Raw genomic sequence first — 22,428 nt, forward strand, 5'->3', positions numbered from 1 at the left:
CATAGTCACACTTTTGTAAGAGTGGCGAATCTATAGATGCAATGCAATTCCTATGAAGAGAGACTAATGACATTATTTCACAAAATTAGAACAAATATTTCAAAATTTATATGGAACCACAAAAGGCCCCACATAGCAACAGTGATCCTGAGAAAGAAGAACAAAGTGGGAGGAATTATGCTACCTAATATCAAACCATACTATAAGGCTATAGTAATTAAAACATCATGGTACTAGCATAAAAACAGACACACAAATCAATGGAATAGAATAGAGGGTCAGAAGTAAACCACACATTTATAGTCAATTAGTATTCAACAGAGGAAGTGAGCACATACAATGGCCTAAAGATAGTTTATTCAATAAATGATGTGTGGAGAATTGGACAGATGGGTGCAGAATAATGAAACTAGACCACCTTCTTACACCACACACAAGATGAAATTCAAAATGAATCAAAGGCTTAAATGTTAGACCCCAAACTATGAAAATCCTAAAGTAAGCATAGGCTGCAAAACTTCAGACATTGCTCATAGTGATTTTTTTATCTGATATATTTCCCCAGGCAAGGAAAACAAAAGAAAAAAAATTAACAAATGGGACAACATCAATTAATACGTTTTTGCACAGCAAAGGAAATCATCAACAAAATAAAAAGACAACCCACAGAATGGGAGAACACATTTGCCAATACATCTGGTAAAGTGTTAATATCCAAAATTTATGAAGAACTTACAAAACTCAACACCAAAAAACCCCAATCCAATTAAAAAACAGCCAAAGGACTGAAACAGACAGTTCTCCAAAGAGGACATACTGATGGACAATAGACATATGAAAAGATGCTCAACATCACTAATTATCAAAGGAATGCTAATTAAAACCACAATGCGGTATCATCTCACACCTGTCAGAATGGCAATCACCTATAAATCAAAAAACAAATGCTAGTGAGGATGTGGAGAAAGGGGAACTCTTTTTCACTGATGGTGGGAATGCAGGTTGGTGCAGCCACTGTGGAAAGCAGTATGGAGTTCCCTCAAAAAATTAAAAATGGATCTGCCTTTTGACCCTGTGATCCCACTTCTGGGAATATAGCAGAAGGAACCCAAATCACTAATTCAAAAGAACATAAGCACTCCTATGTTCAATGTAGGGTTATTTACAATTATCAAGATTGGGAAACAGCCCATGTCCATCAATAGATGAGTGGGTAAAACGAAGATGAGTAACACAGTGTAATACTACTTGTCCATAAAAAAGAAAATTTACCCTTGAAGATAGCATGATTGGGCCTGGAGAATATTATGATAAGTGAAATAAGCCAGTCAGAGAAAAACAAATATCACATGATTTCCCTTATACTTGGAATCTAATGAACAAACTGAACTAACAAGCAAAACGCAGACTCATAGAGAGCAGGATGCCAGCTATTGGGAGGGAGGGAGGGCAGGTCAGGGGGTGGAGGGATCGAGGAAAAAGGACTTACTGCCAAGAACGAGAGTGGTCATTTGCAGGGGGAGGGGGGTATAAGGGTGTTAAATGGTAATGCAAAAAATATAATTAAAAAGAAGAAGAAAAAGAGCTGCAAAGCCTCACCCACTGAGTTTGGTGGGACGCTCCAGGGAGGACCCCGAGTACCCAGGCGGGTTGGTTGACAACAGTCACAGTCGTTCGAAAGGAGCGCGGTTCTCCGAGGGATCAGGTTTGCGCTTGGAACCCGCGTCCCAAAGGCTCCCCCTGTTTCCACTTGGGCCCCCATTTCCACCCTTGCTGCCCCCGGCTTCCTCCCCGCCTCTAGATCTGCATGTACCCCCTCCACAGCTCCCAAAGCACCTACACGGTCCCATACCTGAGCGTCCTCGTCCTCCGTCACCACCCCAACTACCGGGATCCGTCGAGGGCTGCCGGACTTGCCCCTGCCGCCGGGTCCCTGGGGCTCGGTGGTCGCCGGAGCCTCCGAAGAAGACATGGTTGAGGCGGCGGATTCTGGGACTGGAGGGGTCTTCTATCCTACACCGTGCCCACAGCTGCGGGATCCAAAGAGGCTCAGCCCCCGAAAAGGGAAGCCCACCTGAGCGCCGCCAGAGTCAACAAAGTCCCTGGGGCTAGGCAACCCGCTCCGCAACTCCGCACTGCACCCACAAATCTCAGTTCCAGCAAGCCGGCCGGTTGTTAACACAAGCCAGTGAGTTGCTAAGGGCGGGGCCAGAGGCGGTGTGGCGCCGGCTCCTACGGAAGCCCAGGGAGCCAAACTACTTCCCAAACCCTATTCTGCGCTTCTGCGGTCGGATCGGCTGGGTTGGTTTCCGTGCTAGACCTCAGCATGTAGCCCAGGAGTGTTACTTAGGCGCCGTGTGTCTCTCAGTGTTGGTCGTTTGCGCTGGGCCTTCTTGAAAGGGGAGAGAGTGGGTGGAGCGGTGAAGTGTGGATGGGGGTGTGTAAGTGATGGGTGATGGCTGGAGAGTGTTGGAAGTTGGAGAGTGTTGGAAGTTGGAAGTGGAGTTTATCTCACCCCAGAGAAGTGATCGGTGCCATCCATATTTCCCAGTCTACCACCTTTTCTTGAGTGGCCCTACGAGGCAGCTAATAAGGCATTTTTCGCAACGTTAGAGGACTTCTGAGTCATTGACTCTAAATCATTTACTCTAAAACAAATTAACAACCCCTGGGATCCTCACTTTTCTGATGTCACATAGGATAGCTATGTGACATGAGATAGCTGTGAGGGCACAGAATGGTAGATGATGGTTTTGTCAAGTATTGGCACATAATAAGCACCAAATAAATGGTCAAGATTATTATTGTGACTGTTATCTCTTCATTGTTTCCTCAGTAATGGTCCAAGAATGTTGAAAACTTTTAATGGACAGCTTCTCATGAAATCATCAGTATAACTTAATCACTCTAAACACCTTGGCCATGAAAGCCAATATAAGAATCCTTTAAACCTTTTAATTTTTTAAACCTCCAGAAAATCTTCAAAACTTAAATGTGAGTTTTAATATAATTCATAGAGTAAAAAGTTACACAGAAACTCCATTAAAAGTAAATTTCATTTCACTTCTCAGGGTTTCTCTCCTCATTTGCAGAATGAGTAAGTTCATCAGTGATCTCTAAGGTTTCTTAACCAGTTTAAATACTGAATGACATTTTTCGGCCCCCAAATAAAAAGACATGGAAAAACTAGATTGGGCATGGCAGTACTTAAATGATAGCCAAAATAACCCAAGCTTCTTTGAAAGAGTACTGTGCATTTCCAGTCTCTATTTCCTCACCTCAATGCTTTTTTTAACTTCCCCATCCTCACTCCTCTGAAACGGATCCGATGTCAAAGTCTGTAGACACTTTCCTGACTTCATCTTGCTGTACTGATCTGTAGTATATGACCACTCTTCCCTGTTTTAAACACCCTTGCCTGGGCTTCAGCGCTGTTTTTTTTTTTTCTTTTCTTTTATCTTTACCATTACCTATTGGTACTTTTAGAGCACCTCATAGGGATTACACCTTGAATTGGGTTCAATAGATCCAAGTTTGCTATCACCCAGGGAGAGTGCAATGGGTTTCTCAAGTGTATTAACGTGACCTGAATTGATATTGCACGTTCCGAGTACATCACATCAAAAGCAGACAAGCCACTTGGATAAACGCAATGTAATTTTTTGAGAATGGCACCTAAAAGCAAAATAGTGGTGAATGGACAAGTGGAAGACTTGCTTATCCTGTGTGCACTCATCCTGGAATCTCAGTATGAAAGATGAACAGGAAGGACTGCAAAAAATTTTTTTCCACTTAAAGCAGAGCTTGCCTAAGAGATGTCAACTGCTTGTAATTCAGCACAACAGGCCGAAAACTGTTAGGGTTCCACACACCCCCATGGCTCTGAAAAGTCAGACCCTTCTCCTTGGACTTAACCAAAGACACTTTCCCAACAAATGAACAACAGGATTTTTATTTTATTTTAACCAATTGTGTACAGAGACCTATATATTCATTTTGTTCTATATCCAGAGTACCAGTTTGCAATGCTTAATTAGCATAACTCTCATGAATGCCCCCTTTCTAGCACTTAAAACCCTTGATTTGTTGTTCAAGTTAGGAGTAGATTTAAGTTTAATCATTATTCACTGATCCCTTTGTAAGTTAAGAGTACAAGACCCATTTTTGTGACACTAAAAGAAATGTAAGGGGAAAACGGCTATTAAAGTGGCAAACTATTTCAGAACAAAGTTAAATTAACAGTAGAGAAACATACCAGAAGTGACAGAGAGAATGTTTCAATCTGATAACAATTCTGCAGATTTAATATCTGTTAAATTACAAATTACAATTTTTAAAACAAGCAGCTATAAATAGTAATGTTGACCTACACATAATTTTTAATGTTTTGAACATAAGTAAATGTACACTATTGTTCAGATTTTTCCCTGATACTTCTTTGCATATTGCTTAATTAGTACTGTTTGGTAAAATTAAAATTATTCATTAGCATGAGTTAAAGATTTCTAATAAGGATTTTAGATTACATATTAATTTGGTAGTCTCTAAATTCATGCCAGATATTCTAAGTGTTCAAATAAACATTCCTTTCTGAGTCAGGAAGTTTATTTTAAACAGAATTTTTATAGCACAAATTAAATTAGAATTTAGTTTTAGCAGGTTAGCTTTGAGAAATTATGTAACAGGAGAAAAATATAAATATAAAAAAATATATATATAATGCTGGAATTCAATCTACTTTAGTGTTTTAAAAGTATGTTCAGGTTGTGACAGAAACAAAGCCTTAAAAAAGAAACAAAACTAATTACCTCTTTCCAACAGAATCATTAATGTAAATTTCAGAGTAATAAACACATGCAACAGAAAATAAAAGAACGGCCACCCCTGAAGTCAACCATTCTAATGAAAAGTGTACTGATAATCCAAATTGGGAGTGATTTTTAAATAGGAAGCTGGAGGAGCTCTTCATGTTTGGTGGAGAGACTAAATAAATGGTAGTAAATAAAATGAATTTATGAAGTGATTTCTACCTGATTGAAGCTTCAGTTCCACGATATAGGAATATTTCTGTGAAATGAAAATGTTCTCAAGCTTTTAGAACTAAAAACTATTTACAGTGTTCACATGGTGGAAAATTATTGTGAAATATGCCCGGATGTTAACTGTCTTAATGTGGAGCAGGACTAATCAGATGTTTTATTCCAATAACATTAATGATTCAAGCTCTATCACTTGACTTATTCTGATTCTGGATTAGTCTTCTAGGGCTGCTGGAACAAATACCACAAACTTGATGGCTTACACAAGATAATTTATTTCCTTACACCCTGGAGGCTAGAGGTCCAAGGTCAAGGTGTCCAAGATTGGTTTCCTTCGGAAGTCTCTCTCCTTGGCTTGCAGATGGCTCCCTTTGCCTTTGTCATCACGCAGTCTTCCCTCTCTTACTCTCCTCTTATAAAGATGCCAGTCATATTGGATTAGGGCCCACTGATATACCCTCACTTTACTTTAATTTCGTCTTTAAAGGTCTTAGCTCCAAGTATAGTCTTTCTAAGGTACTAGGGTTTAAGACTTCAACATATAAATTTTAGGGGGATACAATTCAGCCCATAACTAATTCCAACGTCCTTTGGGTTATAATTTGAATTCTTACAGATTCAGTAATCAAATATGCTATTTAAGGCAATATTAGTATTCTTGCCTATAGGACATAGATATTTCTCACAGTAGTGACAAATTACTCTTCTGATTTAACAATTTATCACTGTAAAATTGATTAACCTTCTGATTAATCAATTTATCACTTGATTAATGAAAATCTGTCCCTAGCAGATGTATTGGGTTGGTCAAAAAGTCCATCTAGCTTTCTCTGTGAAATAAAAGACTCATTTTTCATTTTCAATAATGAAAATAAAAATAACTTCATTGATTACAATGAAGTTACAATAACTTCATTGATTTGGGTATTTTGAGTATGTCAGCTATCTTCTGGGTGGTATAACATTGAACATTCTCAATTAATGTCAATCTGATCACTATCAATTTCAACGGGTCTACCTGACTGGGGAGCATCGTCCAGAGAGAAGTCTCTAGCATAAAACTTCAAACCACTTCTGACACAGTCAATCAGTCACAGCACCTCTTCCATACACTGCACAAATCTTTTTCTTGCATTTCAGTTGCATTTTTACCTTTCTTGAAATAATAAAGCATAATATACCAAAATGTTGCTTATTTTCTTCCACCTTCAATATTAAAATGGCTACACAGAAATTCACCGATTTTGATCTTTCTTGTTAAATGCATGCTGATGACAGACAGCTGTCACAATCTAACGAAAATTGTTTTGAATGAAGTTAAAAACAACTAAGTGCTACTAGAACATCTTATGGAAAAAACCAAACGGACTTTTTGACTGACCCAATATTCCCTTCCAGGGCTCCCAACCAATCTGAATTTGGAGCCTGCTATATCGCGCCATCACTTATTTCATGTTTCATTTTCCATTTGAAGAATCCACTACTGTGCTAGCTAGGTTCCCTAGAGCCTTCCATAAACAACAACAAACATCCAACTTCTGCCATTTTATTAGGGGGCACTATTTCTGGGATGCAGAAGTTAGGAAAAGATGGAGGTGAGGCAGGCAGTGGAGAAGGGAGCAGAAACATGGGTGTTACTGAGCTGGGCACAGCTTTGGAATAAGTGCAGCTAATTCCTCAGTCTTCTAGGGTACTCTCATGGAGGTCCACATAGACTATTGCACTTTGGAACAGCCCATCTAGGGGAAAGCAAGGGAGAAGAATTTATCCACCAGCTCCCTCTTGTGCTGCATCTCTTTGGTCAAGCTCACCTCTCAAGCAGGATTGCCAAATTCAACAAATAAATAATAAACAATAAATATTCCCATGCAATATTACTTAACAGAATTACACTAGAAAGTTATTCACTGATTTTCTGCAATTCAAATTTAACTAAGTGTCCAGGCAGCTCTATTCTCAGGACATTAAAACCCACACGTTGCCAGGCAGCTTCAGGGGAAGTGGAGCCCCCGCAGACATGGCATAGGCACCAAGGTTGGTTTCTCCTCCTCAGTTACAGCAGTGTGGCCATGGTAGTGGTGGTGGCAGTGAAGCAGTAGCAGTGACTCCACTCTGACACCACAGGGCAGCTCCAGGCCACCAGCCAGGGGGCAAGGTGAGGAGTGGGCAGGAGGGTTGCAGGCCTGGCTGCATGGATGTGGGGTGATAAATAACAACATCTTCTGTAAAGATGAATCAGTACTCATTATACCATCTTCTTAGTATCTTGTAGGGCTGTGTTGCACTAGTTGATGGAAATATATTAGTAAATGAGGCAGGCAGAGTTCCTGCTGTCAGGGAACCTATAAAATACAGCCTGAATACTGCATTGAGTAGTGGTTAAAAAAACATAATGAATGCTAGTGAAAAGAAATAATTTTAAGAACAGCAACTCATTAGATGGATGTTTGCCTAAATGACTACTTTGGCAAAAACTTCTTACGAAACCTTAAAGTCTCTGAAACTATTACATGTATTTCCTTTTGGATGCTTCTAAAAAGATATAGAAAAGTATTACATGGCCTCCATTAAATATTGTAATTATTATTTAGTAAGAAAGAAAAATTTGTTTGTATACATTTCAAAGAAGTTAAAACACATTAAACAGTACTTTTTATTTATAAGGCAGATCTATGAGAATGATATAAAACATGGCATGTAATGTGATAGCAATATTTGGCGATTACAGAGTTTTAGCAAATATCTATTACACAGTTACAAAGAAGACGATCTTCTAAGCATATACAAAATGTCTAATCACAGATCAAAGCAAGAAGAAGAGTACATTTACAATGGAAAAATCAATCCTAATGTGAACTGCACATTATTGTGTTCTAGTTTATTCAAACAGTGTATATGGTATCATGACAAAAAACTGAAGCCAGAATGGATTTTGACCTCATGTAAAGAAACCCAAATTTACAATGGCTTAACACTAGGAAAAGCCGGTCTGAGGAGTGAAGTAGTCAAGACCTTTTTAGTCGCTAACATCTTTTCCTTAGGGCGTGGTCTTGGTTTTCTCGGAAAAGCCAAGGCTCCTGCAATTCTGGCAGCAAGATGGAGGAATGAGATAAAGAACACACGCCTTTCTTGGAAGAGACTTCCACTCCAGGAAGTCATTCATCCACTCCCCTACCTCTCACTGTTGAACCACAGACACTACATCACGTGGGAATGCCTAACTGCAAGGGCAGCTGATGAATCTGATGGAAAGCAGTTTTTAAAGAAGTAAGGTAACTAAACACTAGGAGACAACTTCCAGTCCCTGTTCGGGTTGGATATCTGATAGACTACGTAAAACCTTTTTAAAAAATCTTAAGAGAATATGTCCTAGAAGTTGGCATTTTGGAAATCACACAAAGGCACCTGCTTTGGTGATTTAACTTAGCTCATCTAGTCACTGGGAGTATCCATACCGTCTGCCCTAATTTTCAATGATGGCGTGATGGAAATCCCACAGTTCTGAAAACTAACAATCTCAGTATGCACATGAGCTAGGCTGAACTAAACATTTTGGTTTTCTGCTATCATGTGGGCAGAATATTAGCACTTCATAATTTTTCACATTAAAAAAATTGAAGAACCTTTCCATTCCTGTAAAATTCACTATTCAAAGGTAAGAAAGGATTGTGTTTCCACTAAAAGTACTGAGTGTCATTTAAAGCAATTACATATATTGAATATATACCAGAATTTGTTTTACTGGCTTGCTGACTTATAATCAGTCAAAGGTGGAGTATCTCCTTTTCTTGATGACACATCACAAACATTAATCGTTAACACTGGACAACGGATGTTATACTGCGTGTAGTGCTGCTTTAAGTCATGAATTTACAAAATAATTTCGACATGACATTTTAAGCGGTTTAATACTTAACTGCAAAACAGATTTTGTAGGCTGACACAGCTTCAGTGTTTATGGTACTCCTAAAGAAATACTTATGAATTACATTTATGGTACTTTATTTAAAATATCACATAAGAAACCTTAAGTTTCACAAATAAAACTCTTTTGGGGGGGGGAACGCTTTGTGCGGAATTTATTATGAAACAGCTTAATGGCAAAAGGTAATTAAAAAGAATTAAGGTTTCATCATATTATATAGGAGATAAACAATACAAAAATGGGTATGATATATTCTTGAAGCCCTTTTACACAAATTATTTTCATAATTTGACTGTATGAATATACCTTATGTTACTAGTATCAAATTAATTGAGAAAGCAAAACTCCTTAGTCAGGTTCATGCCAATTTATAAGAAAATAACCGAGTGGCCCTACCCTGGGCTCATCTGCCGGCCCACAGGCAGCACAGAAGAATCGTCTCTAATAAATGCCTATAAATAGAATTTAGTTGTTGTTTAGAATATTTTAAAATTTAAATAAAAATCTCTACAGGTAGGCAAGCTCAGCTAAATATCCATATATGTTTTGAAAAATATATGCTAGCATGAATATATTCATATTTAAACATGATTTTAAAAATTATTAATAGAGGAAACATAAGACATTTGCACAATAAAAGCAAAGTAGCATGATTCAGTCCAGGATTATTTTCTTTTTAGGAAAAAATTACTAGATATTTTTTTTTTGCATAGGTTAATACTGGATATATTTTCTACATTCTTATCATTTTCACAGGGGCACTTCTCGAAATACAAATTAGAAAACAAATCCCTGATACTTCAAAGTACCCAACACTTTCTCACATCCGAAAAGAAAAGAATTCAGTCCTACTTCTGAGGCCAGAGTAATGACTTTTTAAAAAAATAATTATACTGATGAAGAAAAATAATCACGTAGGAAATAGTAAAATAAGGTTATTAAAAGTCAATTAAATAAAGCAATTAAGTCAATATTTTTGCATTTTAGAAAAGCTTTTAAATATCTAGAATTATAATGAATATATTACATTTATTCTAAAACTTCTAAATTAATTTCATCTCTGTAAAAGAGGAAAGGAAATAGCATTTGAAACAAGTCACATCTTATATACATTTTCATAAACTGTTTTTTTTCATATTTTTAAAGACCCCACATATCTCTCATACTTATTTATATTTCTATTATTGGCCACTTAATATATATGTGCAACAATATACTTCAATAATCATCTAACTTTTAAAAGTATTTCACTGCCTTTTCACATAAAATGGTGAACATCATCTTAAGACAGTAAAACTTAAGGAAGAAGAAAGTATTGAAAATATGATGTTAATTTCACTAGTTTATAATAGTTTGTAGGTGTTTACCTTTAAAGTTATTTTCCAACTGAATTCCTACTAAGAGCTAACAAGTAAGTGATTATCAAGAGGGGAGGACTACAGCTAAAGAAAACAGAGCTCAGCTGAAAAGTAAAAGCTATTTGAAAACTCACCAAGAGCATCAGAGAACCATGAGTGATTTACAAACTGCCATCACGTGCAGTAGGGAGCGAGCCACTGGCGGACAAGGCAGCCTCCGCGAGGTACAATTCCTTTTATTTTTGGCAGCTGGAGTCAGTAGTACTTCAGAGGGTAAGTTTAGAAATGTTATAATTTCGAAGGAATGTATATAATATTACCTTGTCTGCAATTTTTAAATAGGAAAAAGCTCAGGAGAAGAGAATGTAGGGCATTCCAACCAAAATTTGAATGAAATGCAGTTTTAATGTGGAATGTCAGCACTGAAAAATTTATGAATAATTTGTGTGATTATATGTCTCTAGAGTAGATTTATAATTAACTTATCCTAACATCCTTCATGCTTGTGAACTGCTTCCGAATGAATGGCTGAGCACACAGGAGGGCTTCTCAAGAGAGAAAAGGAGATGACCAACCTACTGGGACTGTTTAAGCTTCGGAAGGACCACTTATTAAAACTGCCATGGTCCTATCATCTCTGTTGGAGTCTCTTACCGCAGTGAGAGGCACATGGACTGCCATGGGTCTCCAGGGTCACGTCCCAGCCAAGATCCTCCCCACAGGTAAGTAACTGTGGATTACTCCACAATTTAACAACCACACTCACTCTCCAGGATGTCAATACCTTTATACAAAAGAGGAAGCACATAGACCGGCACTGTGAACGTACTGCATGGGGGTGAAGCAGGAGACTGCAGCCTAGTGGTTAAAATCACAGCCTCTGGAAAATTACTGCCTGGCCTTGAATGCTAGCTCTGCCCTAACTCTGTGACCTTGGGCAAACTGCTTAACTTTCTATCTTTCAGTTTCTCCTTTGTAAAAGGATAATAACTACCTCTGTCATGGGATTATTTTAAGTATTAAGTGGGATAATACAACTAAAGTGCTCAGAACAGTTTGTGGCACGTTATAACCCCTCAATGAACTTCTGTAAAATCTCGCACAGCAGAGAGCGATGGCTGGCTAAACTGCAACGACATATGCCAGCTGGCAAACAACTACCAGTGTGGAAACCTAACACTTTCCTTCTAAGGAGGAACAAGGAGAAGATTTCCAGGACTGGTACTATAAGAAAAGTCAGTTTGGGAGGCCAAGTATTATGGTCTTCTCCCTGACAACATACTGATATTCAAATGGGACAGCTTTGTAACAAGATAAAGAGGAAAATCTTTCATGAGGTACACATTAGCAGTGTATCTTTCCTGTCTCCAATGCATTTTAAATATTATTTCAGGTACAGTGTGTCTTCTCACTTTGTGGTTGTTCACATAACCACACGGATTCACAAAATTAATGACAGTTTTCAAATCCTGTCTTATGAGACAGGTACAGGAATATTGCCATGCACCCTTACCTAGACGCTAATGTAATGTGTCCTTTCTTACAAATATATGATTATGCATTTCTAGTTCTTACACTGGATAATCATTAAAACCTTACTTGAGCTTCAGAAAAAAAAAACTTATGTATTGAATTGTATTACAACTTAAATTCTGCTGGTTTGCAAGGTGTTTTTAGCATTATATTGTATCTATATCATTAACTATAAATATTTTTGCCTGACTGTGGAATACACTTTGTTAAATAACAATGTCAGAGTTGTGCAAAACGAAACAAAAAAACACCATACCTAAACTTCAACAATAAGTTAACTACAAAAATTCACATTTTCACACATGACATTTGTGAAAATTAATCTGAAGAAGATTCTACCACTATTTGGCTGAGATCACACCGAACAAGTTTCAGCCCACAGCAATTTGACTGCGCTGGCAACTGAACACAGAGAAAGTCGTAGAAATAATGGCATGAGTAAGAGCTCTTGATGGCATCCGCGAGTACCATTACCCTCACATTACCGTGACCCTCTCCGGCGAGAGGTGAGGAACTGCTCCTCCAATACCTTCTTCTCGAAACTGGCTCTTTTCCCAGCCCTTTTTAATTCTCCTTAGCTTTTGGCTTATGCATGGAAGAAGTAAAATGCTCTTTCCCAGAATTACAATTGAAGGCAGAACAAGAGCAAGAACGAAGTTTGGTGGTGTGTAAAACCTGTAGTACTCTTCTTCGAAAGCTCGTTTCCATCCGTAAATTAAAACGTGGAAAGTGCTTATGAGTAGAGCGACATAACCAAGTGTGGACTTCGGGTAAGGAGGAAGAAAAAAAAGCACAGAATAAGAAACAAATTATTCAAACTCATAAATGAACCTCTCCAGCTCTACATTGTTTATATTTTGACAAACCTATTTTATCTGAAGTTGTTGAGCTACTTTTTGTTCTCTGCTACATCAAACGATGTAAACATTTTCATATATATTTATACGCACCCTTTATTTTACACAAACAAGGCCATACTGCATATAGTTTAATATTCTAATTATTTCATTTATTAGGTAAAGAGCTTTCCTCATGTCATTAAGTATGAAAACATGACTCTAATGCTGTATTATACGTCACTGAACAGTTATGCTATCTACACTTTATATAGCCATTCCTTGTGTTGAACATTTACTCTGTGTCCATCTTTCCTCAACTATAAATAATGTCACTTTAAGCCCTTTCTTTATTTTGGTTTATTTCCTTAGAACTGATTTCTTACGGTGGGATTGCTGGTCAAAACATCTGGTTGTGCCTTAAGGGTGTTGATAAAAACTGCTAAACTTCTTTATAAAGGTTATCCACATCTCTGCCAATTGTGTGCATCAGAAAAAAATGAGTGTGTTTGCACATGTATGCTTACATACGTATACATACATATAGTTAAATGCTGAAGAGCATTCTCATGGGGGCATGCACACGTTCACATGTACAAACTAACTGAAAGTAAATATGAAAAATCTTATATATTAATATGTAATATAAATAGCATTTCAAATATGTGGCTTAACTGACCTTACTAAATGAGATTATTAACAGCACTTCAGTTAAGCAGTTTACAGGTTAAAATCTAAAAGGTCAGCAGCATCCCTGGTTCCCTAGATTATGATGTTCAGTTGCTTACTTTGAAAAATACTGTGTTACATAAATGTAGTATTATAACTGTAGACTGATGTAACATCTAACTTCAATGGGAAAGGGTCAAAACTCTAGCAGAAAATTGTTCTGTTTGCCAAAAATCACTCATCTAAATTTGTAATGATAATTTATAACCATCTAGCACCCTTCATCAGAGGGTCTTCTATTTCTTTTCAGTGTGATTAAGCTAGCAGTTAGGAAAAAGACTTTCAGATAACTTTAAAACAAAAATAATAGTAATAAAAAAAACAAAAAAGCTCAAGCAAATAGGCAAAACCCCCTAAATTCAGTGTATCACCAATGAGAGTCATCTGCCTGATGGTGCCATAAACCACTTGGGTACAGCCAATACTGATTCTGTGATGATACAGATAGGGTCTATGTTTGAGGTATGTATTTTTAAATATGCAAATGTATTAAATAACAATAAATGGAGGTGAACATTAAACTTATTAGAGTGGTGTTTTGAAACCCCTTTGGAGACACTATATATATATAACTTATATAAGAAATACACACTAACAGGTTCATAAGGCTGGTTCCTTGTCATAACCTATTAACCTAGGTACCTGGTTGGTCAGTGCTCATGTTTGTATATGCACATACACATTTCTTTGAAAATATCTGACTGACCTTCTTTCCACATTAATTCAGATTAATGTGATTTTTCTGGACAAATCAAGATGATTCAAAATGTAAAATAATTCTTCATTCATGTGGCTAATAATACATTGACTTTTGGCATTAAACTTGTCTTAGGCTCACACATCCCCACCTTCATTATTTTTCCGTAATAAAATACGCTTTATCTACAGCATAGCAGGCAATGCTATCAAAGCCTTCTAGTCAGTTCCTGTACTGGTCTTCCACTTACTAAACCTGAACGGTCCTAAGCTAGCCTCCCACACAGGTGTTCCCCAAGCTTCCATGCATACACGCAGCCCCCAAAGACACTTTTCTTAGAAGAGGCATATCTAAAATTCAAACAGTTGTAACACAAACTCTATGCAGCCCATTCCTTCACCAAACAAAACCCCGCATACCTGAATGAAACTGAACTCCCTCCAGTTTAGAGCATTGCTCACCGAAGGGATGGAGGTGACAGCCAGGAGGGAGAGCAAGCCCAGGCTCATTATGCCAAAGGAGATGTACATTTCAATTCTCCAAACTTCTTCTTCATTCCAAGAGTTTTCGATATTTGCACGAACCTAACAAGACAGCAAACGTTAATTTCCCTTATTTGGTAGAACACTGACTGGTTCAGCACAGAGTTCACTCTTGGTATAAGAAAACATCACCCATGGACATATTTAAGTTGTCCATGGGTGTAATAATCTAACAAACTGTTATGGAGAAGCTGTTACTGGATGGTGTGGTACCCCAGGTGGGAGAAAGAGAACGGAGCGTTAAACAGAAAGAGGACTAAGATTCTTTCCTTCTTTGTACACTTGTGAGGAGAGTGGGTAAACCTGCAATCACATGTGTTTGTTTGTTTTTTCAACCCTCACCTGAGGATATGCTCATTGATTTTACAGAGGCGAAGGGAGAGAAACACTGATCACTGCCCCCATACATGCCCCAGCTGGGGACTGAACCCTTAACCTACGTATGTGCTGTGCCCGAGAATCAAGCCTGTAACTTTTGCTGTATGGGGCGCTACAACTGAGCAACCACCCAGGACATGCCATCACATTTGTGATGCATCATGGTGCCAGAGACACTGGTATCCCAAGACCAGGAGATGCTGAGGGTGACCCAGAAGAAATATTGGCAGTTAGACTTACTGTTGAGGTACTTTTATAAGTTGGTTTATAGTTGATAGAATATTTTGGGTACATTCTGGACTTAGTTCAAATTAGAATCCAGAAAGGGAATTTCTAAACTACTTCTGTATGTCCCTTTCTCACATCAAGAGTATTTATATGTTTATTTATCTTTCTTCTTAATTTCTTTTCTAACAGGAAAGATTTTCTGTTAGAAAATTTCTTCTCTAACAGGTGAGATTTTCTTGGGAATAAAACCCTACCAAATGCAAGTATTTGTCCACTTGAATTGTCTCATTATTAAATAAACTTTTCCAATTGATGCCTCATTCTTTTTTTTAAATTTAATTAATTTATTTTTAGAGAGAGGGGAAGGGAAGGAGAAAGAGAGGGAGAGAAACATCAATGTGTGGTTGCCTCTCATGCGTCCCCTGCCGGGAACTGGCCTGCAACCCAGGCATGTGCCCTGACTGGGAATTGAACTGGTGACCCTTTGGTTCACAGACTGGCACTCAATCCATTGAGCCACACCAGCCAGGGCAATTGCCTCATTCTTTTTTTTTAAATCATTAAAAAAAAATTTTTAATTGTGGTTCAAGTATAGTTTTCTGTCTTTTACTACCATCCCAGCCCGCCATTCTTATACAGTACTTTTCCAAATGTCTTTCCCTTACATTAATAATGCATATATAATTAAGTCAGACTTAATGAACTCTGAATGTGGGGTATTCTGCATAGGACTACTTTTAGAATAGTCTATTTACACACAAACAATATCAGAGTATAAATCAAGGGTTAGACTCCTTGGGCTAAAGCTTTGATCTAGGTATCTATTCATGGAAAACAGATTCTAATTTAACAACAGCTTAACATTGTCCAGTTCCAGTTAATCAAACATACTTGAAAATAAAACCAAGAAGAGCTTAGCCATTTGGTCCTGAGAATTCCTCTGTAGGAAAAAAGCTCTTCCTATCTCCTTTGACATCTGTACAATACAGAACAGCAGCATACCTTGGTAGAACTAAAGGTTACAACCTGGATCCACCTGCCCTCCCAGGTCATTCCTCTGATCCATAAACAAGCTTTCAGAATGTCTACTATGTGCCAGGCACAGTTCTAGGGATTAGGCATATATCATAGAACAAAATGGGCAAAGATCCCTGCTCTCATGAACTTACTGAGGAAAGAGTGAAGATAGAAGTATATAAAAAGGAGTAATTTTGCCCTGGCTGGTGTAGCTCAGTGGATTGAGCGCGGGCCTGCGAACCAGATAATTGAGGTTCGATTCCCAGTCAGGGCACATGCCTGGGTTGCAGGCCAGTTCCCAGCAGGGGACCCACGAAAGGGAAACATAACGCACGAAAGGCAAACATACATTGATGTTTCTCTCCCTCTCTCCTTCCCTTCCCCTCTAAAGATAAATAAATAAAAATTTTTTAAAAAGATAAATAAAATCTTTAAAAAAAGGAGTAATTTTAATCAAGTTGCTAACATTATTAATATTATGAAGGTTGAAGCCTGCAGAAAGACTCCATTCTTGTTCTAACTAGCCTGGGAACTTAAACTTTCTTACTTTCCAGTGTTGCATTAATACCTGGATACCCATCTGGACCTCCAGGTAACCCTCTAATTATCCCCAGAAGGACTCACTCATTTGGGCCACCTGATTACCCCTGAAGGACTCCTGGATGTATCCTCCTGATGCCCGTTATTCAGACAACAGGGACCTGACCGGACCTCCTGTGTCCACCTTCTAGACCACCTGACATCTGTCATGCCGACTGCTGATCTCGGACTGGTAACCGTCCTGAACCAGTCCTAGGGCTAAGAACGCAGGATTGATAATGCTCAAGAACACACTTTCTACCATAAGAGCTTTGAACTTTTCTTTTCCTCTTTGGGTTTTTGCTTAGTTGTGTTCCCAGTTTGCAAACTCCAAGACCCTTGAGAATAAATCTCTGTCACTTCTAGCAGAGCCTCCAGACTCAATTCGTTCAGCATTACATTCTGGTGACAGAGGGCAGACATCAGGAAAGGAAAACACACAAGGTGTTAAAAGATGGTAAAGTGCTATTGACAAAAGAGAGAGCGCAGAGTAAGAGGGACTGGGATTTCTGGCGGGGGGGGGGGGTGTTTGAGTCAGAAGCAGATTTTAAAATGCGGGCCTCACCGAGGGGGTAAGATCTCAGCAAACGACTTGAAAGACTGAGAAAGCTGGTAGAGCAGATGTCAAAGCCTCAGTATTCACTTAAGAGAAGTGGTAATTTTAGGGAAAGAATGGCTTAACAAAACTTGATGTATTATTATTTTTCAAATTATTTTAGGTTGAAAGTGTTGAAATGACATACTAAGTGCTACATGCTACATACTTGGACCACGATGCCTTGGTTCCTTATAAAAAGAAAAGGCTTTTACACATTAGTTTTGGTGCGGTGTCCTTGGCTCTCACTGGGAAGTGCTACCTCACAGGGCTTTCTCTGACGTTTGCTGAATGGGCATTACTGAGGAAATCACGGTCTATGCCATCCTTAAGTTTCTTCCATGGAGCTGAGCTCTCCTTGAGGAGCTGAGTACTAGAGAAGCTTCACCTGAGGAACTTGTATTTTTTTCACTTTTTGGTAACAAAAACCCTGTAGGTATATGAGGTCTGTCCAGAAAATATCCAGCCACGTCCTATGAAAAATAATGGACACTTATCGAAGAAGATACAAGAAACACTGTACACAGGACAATGACACCTTAGTCTCCTTCAAAGTAGGCACCATGGGACCTCACACAGTTTTCCCAATTGCCATCAGCTGTCCTGTTGTATTTTCCTGAATTTCCTCAATGGTCTGAAATCTCTTCCCTTTCGAAAGTGATTTTAGTTTTGGGAAAAGCCAGAAGTCACAGGGCGCCAAATGCGGGCTGTAGGGGGGATGATTCACCTGGGTGGTTTAATGTTTTTCCAAAAATTCTGCACGAGGCCTGATGAGGAGGCCCATTATCATGATGAAGCTGCCCATCACCAGTTGCCCACAGCTACAGCCTTCTGAATCTTCTGAATAGTTTTCATGAAGGAGTGTTCAAGCTTAACACAAAATTTGATGCAGATTGGTTGCTTTACTTGCTCAGGCATTTTGAACGCCGTGGTCACACAGTACACGTGCTCACTCAGTAGTGTCTACCGCCCCCACTGACTAGTATGGTGACATAGTCACTGTTCACACATGCATATTCCGGTCCACTCTCTTTGGCTGCCAGGTTACATCAATGTCACCCAAAGTGTTCTTGTTATATTAACAATGGCTGGACTTTTTCTGGACAGACCTTGTATGTCTCCTGATCTTGACTTCCTATTGTTTTATGTTTTCACTGGTTCTAATTTTATTGCATAGTTTTACTAAGAATTGCTTTAACATTATGCAAAACACAGTCAATTTACAAAACATTAAAATAATGAACTATTCAATACTGAGAGCAATCATTGCAATTATGACTTAAAAAAGAAAGGGAAGAAAAGAAGCCAATCATTTAATTCTCTGCTTTTATTTTGCAAAGAAAGGAATGATTGCAGCTTTTACCATAAACGATTTTGCATTAGCCACATAATTCTTATGCAGAAACATTGTTTAAAGAACAAAGACTTGCCCTGCCCTAAATATATCAAGGTATGCAAAGTTGTATACTATTTTTTAATCTTACACTTTACAAATTATGTTAAACGACAGATAAATAACAAGCACGGTCCATACCTGCTGATAAGCCATGTTGAGAAATAAGTATCTCTCTGACCTTCTCATTGGTAAGCAGAGGCTGTAGGCAACATGGACTGAAGCAAAGAAAAAACTTAGTAACCCAAGCTGTTTTCTACACTGTAACCAGGTCTCCAGCCAAGGTGGAAATCTCCTATACTTGGTTCCATAATAAAGTTGATAAGCAGCTGCCAGGAGACCTGCTAGGTACACCAGGGACAGCAAAGTAATGGCAACTATGGGCAAGGTCTTATTCACAATTTCAATAGGAATCTTGTAGAAGTCACTCTGCTGGTTTCTAGCATATGGATGTATCACATCTCGGACAAAGGAATAAAGAAAGAAAAATGTGGCCAGGCTGATGGCTACCACCACTGGCCCTCTCCAGAGAGTAAACAGTCGCAGAGGTAAATTTTCAATCTCCCTCGCTGATGATAATGATCCCAAGTCAACGGGTATAAAATTCAAATGCCGGGCAAGTTCAATAACCTGTTGTCGAGCTTGAATATTGTTGCTGCAAATATAAACCTGAAGCAAAAACAGAAGACACATCATAACATTACTTATATAATAATTATATTTAAAAATTCAATCTTATAAACATTAAGAAATAGCTCGGCATATTCTGAACTGCATATAAAAAAGAACTGCTAGTCCTAAAAAAATGGTAATGGTCCCATGCTCCACTTAATCTATGGAGTATCACTTGTGATGACTTTAAGTGATGCAAAAAATTAAAGACATAGAGGATTTATTATTAATAGATTAAAATAGTGTCATTAAAAATAAAGTCCTTGCTACCTAAGATGATATGAAAATAGAATGCAAAAAAAAAAAAAAACCAAAACAAAACCTAGCTAGAACCTGAGGTCAGGAAGTCCTCAGGGAAGGCAGGCAGGGAGAAAGGTTTCTAGACCATGTGGTTCAGCGGCACCGGTCTCCCCTTCAGTGGGGGCTGGGTGCACTTTGAGCTCCAGCTCTCCAGCTCTCCCACAGGGAACAGGGTGGGGCTGGCTCTCTAGGCCTTCCTGGGCAATATTTAGTTGTTGGTAAACCTCGTACCAACAACTAAGGCTAGTACCAAGCCTACGGTGATTCTGCCTAGTAGAGTGATTACAAGCACTGCCCTGTATTCAGGAAGAGAGAAGACAGGCATGGACTCTAGACTGAGTCCATGCAATTAAACCCTCTAAATTATATCATGATCCTACATTATTTATTAAATTTATCTTTTGGCTTAGAAGCTAATTCACCCAGTAAGTATCTCTAAGACCCCATCTCAAGAATATTATTTCACTGGTCAATATATGAGATTCTTTCATCTTTAAATTATGATTATATACCTGCAGAGTGGGAAAGTGGTATTTACAAGGCGCAGTTCATTTAAAAAGTAAATCAACCGCCATTTCCTAACACTGAGGTGTCAGCTCTACAGGAAACTCATGATAGAGGAGTGGGGGTGAGGGTCGGCTTCCACACCACCAAAGCCTCCTAGACACACCACTGCAGGGGAGAAGCCAACACATATTTGCAGAGCACCAAATTCACTGCTGCAGTAGGTCATCTCCCTCAGGGCCAGAAAGATACTGTTACTAAACCTCTGAATGATGTTTGGGGAAAACACTCCTACACAGCACTATCCCTGCAGACGTTTATATAAGGGCTCTGGAGGGGACCGTGCTGAAACATTTGCAGGCTAAACCTATCGACATTGTGCTCATAATGTAAAAAGCTCTTTGGATTATTAATTTTACCTAGTGTAGGCAGAGAGGTGATACAGCCTATACTATTATACAAATGTTCATGACCTTCTAAAATGGAATGAGGAACATACCCATATGACAAAGAAATGAGAAAAAGTATTCCACATTAATTTATTATAGTTATGACAATGGTGAAGTAAAGTCTTTTTTTACAATATTTGTTGGAAAAAACCTATACATTATGAAATTTTATCATAAACCTAAAAATAGAAATCAAACATTAATAATAAGGACATGAGGGCTATGAAATACAAATGAAACTATTTCTGTAGCTCACTTTGAATTAAGTCGTTGTCCACAATTTTTGTTGTTGCTCAAGAATTAAAATTATCACCAATATGGGCAAAGGATTAAGTTCAGTTTCATCCCTCATTTAGCCTGTATCCAGTACTAAACTTTGTTGGATATGCAAAAGGAAAGAAAGATTCAGAAAGAGTCTCTAGGAAAGCTGGAAAATACATATTCTTTCACTAGAATAAAATTAGACTTGTGAAAATGAGTAGTTATCATGACTGATATGCCGCATACACTGATATAATACTTAAATTTATTGTCTTTAATTTTTTTAAGTAAACATTTCTTGATCCTCATCCAACGACTTCTTTTTTTTCATTGCTTTTAGAGAGAAAGGAAGGGAGAGAGCGAAACACTGATGCGAGATTGCCTTTGTCAGCACCCAGTCCGGAGATCCACGCTGGGACCAGGGGTCGCGCATACACACACGCGGACCAGGTCTCTAACCCGAAACCTAGATATGTGCCCTGATCGGAAATTGAACCCGCAACCTTTTGGTTACAGGGACGATGCTCCAACCAACTGAACCACACCAGCCAGGAGTTAAATTTATTTTCTAAGGTCCTTAATCAACTGTCTTTATGGAAAAAATAATTAAAGTATTTTATCATCATGCTTATTATAATGCACAACCACAGCTTTATTAAAAATTTTATTTATTTCATCCTCAACGGAGGATATGTTTATTGATTTTAGAGCAAGAGGAAGGCTAAGAGAGAAGGGTGGGAGAGAGAGAGGAACACAGGTCAGCTGCCTCCCACAGACTCCCGGACCAGGCACTGCACCCACAACCTGGGCATGTGCACTGACTGACAAGGTGATGGACCCCACGACCTCTGGGGGCACGGGAGGAGCCTCCGACTAACCGAGCCACCCTGCCAGGCTTAACGAAGATTTTTAACACAGACTATTTTGTATGTTTGCTTACAAAAGCTCTCATTCCCCAAATGCACTGGTGGAGTTCCCCATCTTCTTTTATTTTCAAATCGAACTAAACAGAACCCTAGACTAAAAGAGAACCTGAGAAATCCAATCTGTCTCTATCTTTCCCGCATGGATTAAAATCTACACGTAAAAAAGATGTACTATTTTAATAAGTTGTGTGAACAATCTGTGTAAGACTATTAAACATTAAATAGTATTTCACAGAGATGGAACACTGTTACCAAATACCTGCAAGAAAGAAAGAGGGAGGCACAAGGAGCAGGGAGGGAAGAAAGATGGGAGGGCGGGAGGGAAAGCGAAAGGACACGTTTGCTGTATTTCTGTTTTTGAGGAAGGAGAGACTCGATGCCATGCAATGTGTCCCATTATTTGTCAGCCAACCTTGCCTTTTCTTGAGTTAGCTGGTTATGACGGAAAAGTCCAAGTTATTTTCTCA

General features: G+C 38.6%; 2 protein-coding genes across 12 annotated transcripts in view; both read right to left on the reverse strand.

Moving 5' to 3' along the window:
- CFAP69 (cilia and flagella associated protein 69) overlaps nucleotides 1–2,147 on the reverse strand; it is a 69,840-nt gene extending 67,693 nt beyond the window's left edge. For 2 of the 3 annotated variants that reach the window (XM_037152538.2, XM_037152529.2), the window contains exon 1: nucleotides 1,853–2,147. In XM_037152538.2, the coding sequence (XP_037008433.2) occupies nucleotides 1,853–1,972 (120 nt within the window). In that variant the 5' untranslated portion in view covers nucleotides 1,973–2,147. The remainder of the gene's footprint in view (nucleotides 1–1,852) is intronic. The other variant, XM_037152517.2, reaches the window with a different exon arrangement.
- A 6,947-nt stretch (nucleotides 2,148–9,094) lies between these two features.
- Nucleotides 9,095–22,428, reverse strand: part of STEAP2 (STEAP2 metalloreductase) — a 28,020-nt gene continuing 14,686 nt past the window's right edge. For all 9 annotated transcript variants that reach the window (XM_037152619.2, XM_037152610.2, XM_037152594.2 and 6 more), the window contains 4 exons: nucleotides 18,991–19,518; nucleotides 14,537–14,701; nucleotides 12,341–12,619; nucleotides 9,095–11,106 (listed from right to left, as the gene is read on the reverse strand). In XM_037152619.2, the coding sequence (XP_037008514.2) occupies nucleotides 10,954–11,106; nucleotides 12,341–12,619; nucleotides 14,537–14,701; nucleotides 18,991–19,518 (1,125 nt within the window). In that variant the 3' untranslated portion in view covers nucleotides 9,095–10,953. The remainder of the gene's footprint in view (nucleotides 11,107–12,340; nucleotides 12,620–14,536; nucleotides 14,702–18,990; nucleotides 19,519–22,428) is intronic.

This window comes from Artibeus jamaicensis, unplaced genomic scaffold (genome assembly GCF_021234435.1).
Source record: "Artibeus jamaicensis isolate MK-2021 breed Jamaican fruit bat unplaced genomic scaffold, CSHL_Jam_final contig_3173, whole genome shotgun sequence".
NCBI lineage: Eukaryota > Metazoa > Chordata > Mammalia > Chiroptera > Phyllostomidae > Artibeus > Artibeus jamaicensis.